The sequence below is a fragment of the Melanaphis sacchari genome, unplaced genomic scaffold (assembly GCF_002803265.2).
Source record: "Melanaphis sacchari strain LSU unplaced genomic scaffold, SCAv2.0 Contig138_pilon_pilon, whole genome shotgun sequence".
Taxonomy (NCBI): Eukaryota; Metazoa; Arthropoda; class Insecta; order Hemiptera; family Aphididae; genus Melanaphis; species Melanaphis sacchari.
This window is the reverse complement of record NW_020270582.1, coordinates 1-3,943: the sequence shown is the minus strand read 5'-3', so window position 1 is coordinate 3,943 and position 3,943 is coordinate 1. Positions and strand designations below refer to the sequence as shown.

The window sequence follows — 3,943 nt, the reverse complement described above, 5'->3', positions numbered from 1 at the left end:
CATTAATAGCTTTGCACACTTCAGGCACAATTAATGAAATGGCTGGTGTTGAAACCTTGAATAAATAATGAAGACTTCTATAGCTATCCCCTGTTGCTAAATACCGTAAGGCAGTGGCGTGGTGATGATGTTTTTGAGAGGCCTGGGCCTCTGAATTTTTAGGTGGGTGGGTGGGTCGGGTAGTTGGAATCTCATGACTAATATAAGAATATGCTATAATATTATGTAACGTATTTACGTATCATTTCAATTGTACCTATCCATAAACTGTAATAATAATTATTCAGGGACATTAAAATAAGCAAGCATGTACAACCGTCCGTTATTCTATCGTTAAAACGGCAGTAAAAACTAAAAACAATACAGTAATAAAGAGTTTAGTTCTATGAAATATAAATGTCGCTACTCGCTGTCGACGTCGTCTGTTTTCAGCCCACAACAACACGATAACACTAATCACTATTCCCAAATGAGTTCTCCACTTCTTAGTTCTATAAATACATTTTATGAATATCATTGCTACCTTGCCACCGCCCGCCAATCAATGAGCCTGATAATAATTATTGTTTGACATTATATATTTATTCAATATTATTTAATTCCATAATTCCATATTTTCTGTGAATTGTGATAATATTGTGTTTACTGTTTAGTAACTCACAAAGTCACAACCATACGTAGTATGTTCATTGAGTATTTTTGTCTCCGTGTTTAAATCAAATTTAAAACAAGTTAAATTGTTTGTTATTTTTTGTTATTTTCCTTACTTTGCTAATTGTTTTTACACAATATACCGCATTTTTTAAATTAATTTTATTCGTTTAATCCAATCAAGTTTGAAGTTTCTATATATTTTGTTCAATTAAATACCAATATTTTTACCAATAATATTCAAAATGTCGAATGAAGCATGTAGTTTTTGTAAAAGAAAACAAGAAAACCTAAATATGACTAATTGGACTCGACATATAATGTCTTGTAAAAAAAAGAGGCTTTCATCTGGTCAAAGTATAATGTCCTTCTTCAAACAGAAGCCGTCTACATCTAATAATATAGATCAGTGGTTTTCAACTGGTGTGCCGCGAGCACCTTTGGAGTGTGCCGCGATAAATCTATTAATACCTAGTTTTATAATTTTGTATTTACCAGTGTTATTATCTATATTCGGTGAAAACCGATAAGTAACAAAACAGGCTAAATCATTAATACGTATAAATATATAATACTTCACTGCGAGCAACTGACGGCTATATTTAATATTAGTATGCCCTGCTGTCTTGATCGTTAACGTTGCGTCGCAGAATATTGTATTGTATGTACAATACGATTATGCGTAATAAGTATTTTTTTTTGTTATAATGGATAAATTTATAATTCGTTCAACTGATAGCACTTTAGTGAGTGAACCACCAAAGAAAAAAACTAAATTAAATATCAGACGTCAATATCATGAAGATTATTTAAACATTGGATTTTCTTGGTCCGGTAACGTAGATGATCCTCGTCCATGGTGTCTAGTATGCGGCGAAAAACTATCCAATGAGTCAATGGTTCCAAGTAAACTAAAACGTCATTTCTCTACCAAGCATTCTCATTTGGTCGATAAAAATGCTTCATATTTTCAACGTTTACTAAAATCAGAAACACAACAATCTGCAAAAATGACAAAAATAGTAACCATTTCGGATACAACTCAAGAAGCTAGTTATCTAGTCGCAGAGCTTGTAGCTAAACAAATGAAACCACATACTATAGCAGAAAAACTTATTTTACCTGCTTGCCGTGAAATAGTAAAAGTACTTTTTGGCGAAGAAGCTGAAAAAGAAGTATTAAAAATTCCTGTATCTGACAACACCGTTAGTAGGCGTATAGAACACATGTCTGAAGATATTGAAGAACAAGTATTGCGACAATCCCGTGACTCTCCATTATTTGCATTACAACTAGACGAGTCAACTGATATAAGTGGACAAGCACAACTTTTGATATTTATACGCATAGTTTCCAACGGAGACATCATAGAAAACTTTTTGTGTTGTAAAACACTTTCTGAGACAACTAAAGGTGAAGACATTTTCGAAATCGTGGACAATTATCTGAAATTTGCTAATTTACCATGGGGAAAATGTATTGGAGTATGTACCGACGGCGCTCCCGCGATGACTGGCTCAGTAAAAGGCTTTACTTCTTTTGCCAAGAAAAAAAATGAAAATATAATTTTCACCCACTGTTTTCTACATAGAGAAGCCCTTATGACAAAAACATTAGTAGGTGATTTAAGAGAAGTTTTGGATCAAGTTGTGAAAGTGATAAATTTTATTAAAAGTAGTTCACTTAAGTCAAGGTTGTTTGAAAAAATTTGTGACGGTATGGATTCAGATAACTCAAAATTACTTTTTCACAGTGCAATAAGATGGTTATCAAGAGGCCGAGTATTATCACGTTTTTATGATTTGAGTGAAGAAATAATTGTATTTTTAACAATGGAAGAATCGAAGTACGAGTTTCTTGGAGATGACCAGTGGTGGACAAAAGTATCTTTTTTAACTGATATTTTTGAACATTTGAATAAATTAAATACAAGCATGCAAGGTCGTAATGAAAATATCCTAACATCAACTGACAAAATGATGGCTTTTAATGAAAAATTAACTCTGTGGAAAACACAAGTTGACCAAAAAAAATTGACAATGTTCCCACGAACTGCAGAGCGAGATGTTGACGCCAGCCTCGTATCGTTAATAAGCGAATCTATCATGTTACTGAAAGACAAAATGATGAAATACTTTCCCAGCATAAATGTCGAAGACTATGACTGGGTGCGGAATCCATTCAGTGTATCAGTGAATGAGGTGATTGGTTTGACATTTGTCGAAGAAGATAATCTTATCTCACTGAAAAATGATCGAACATTAAAGTTAAAATTTAAAGAAATGACCGTTAACAAATTCTGGATCTATGCTCAAGTAGAATTTCCTGAAATATCTATAAAAGCAATAACAATTTTACTACCATTCTCCACATCGTATCTATGCGAACAAGGATTCTCAGCAGTCACAACAATAAAAAGTAAAAAAAGAGAACGACTTCAATCCGTCGAGGAAGAACTGAGAGTGGCCTTGTCAACAGTTCGTCCTCGAATAAAACACTTGTGTTCAACACGTCAAGCACAAATATCTCATTAATGTTAATCGATGTATTTTTATTTCCTTGTATTACAATATTATGATATAAAATAAATATTTCTGCTATCACATTTTTTCATCATATGCTTCACGTATTATAATTATATATTTATATGAATTGGTGTGCCGCGAAAATTTTGTAAGAGATGAAGTGTGCCACAATGTGAAAAAGGTTAAAAACCACTGGTCTACACCAAGGACAAAATGCCTTGAACACAGAGCGGAGGTGGGATTTAACATTTGAACATCCACACCATTGTTCTCGGCGAATAACATCCACAGATGCCTAAAGTGATCATTCGTTGGAAACCTAATACAAACAACATATATATGTTACGGGCAAAGTAGACTTTCGGGCAATGTTTACATTGCCCGGGCATTATGGTACTGCCCGATTATGATGGGCAATGTAGATAAAATTATACATTACCCAGGCTAGTTAGAATTTCCCAGTCTAGCAGGGGCAATATTTTTTTTATTTTTTTTTTTTTTTCTTTATTTTTAGATAATATAATTATACAAATAAAATAAAGAAATATATCTACTCCTTTAAGCTAAAGCTTGTGATGGAGTAGAGAGTTAACAATAGTAATAATATAAGATTGCTTAAAATTAAAATTAGGTAAGTAATTGGATAGATCATTTAGCAACAATAACAAACAATAAAATAGATAAAAACAAAATAAAATAAAATACAGAAGCATATAAGTACATGGGACCGATCAGTTAAATAGTTTTACAGTATAGGTGAGATAAAA

At 32.6% G+C, this 3,943-nt stretch overlaps 1 protein-coding gene across 1 annotated transcript; it reads left to right on the top strand.

Moving 5' to 3' along the window:
* The first annotated feature begins 1,358 nt into the window (after window positions 1-1,358).
* On the top strand, window positions 1,359-3,185 carry LOC112591539 (zinc finger BED domain-containing protein 5-like). The gene has a single exon (XM_025335383.1). It carries the CDS (start codon window positions 1,359-1,361, stop codon window positions 3,183-3,185), a length of 1,827 nt encoding a protein of 608 aa, XP_025191168.1.
* Window positions 3,186-3,943: the final 758 nt, after the last annotated feature.

Coding starts and splice junctions, on each gene's coding strand:
- LOC112591539 (XM_025335383.1), top strand. CDS start 1,359: ATGGATAAATTTATAATTCGTTCAACTGATAGCACTTTAGTGAGTGAA.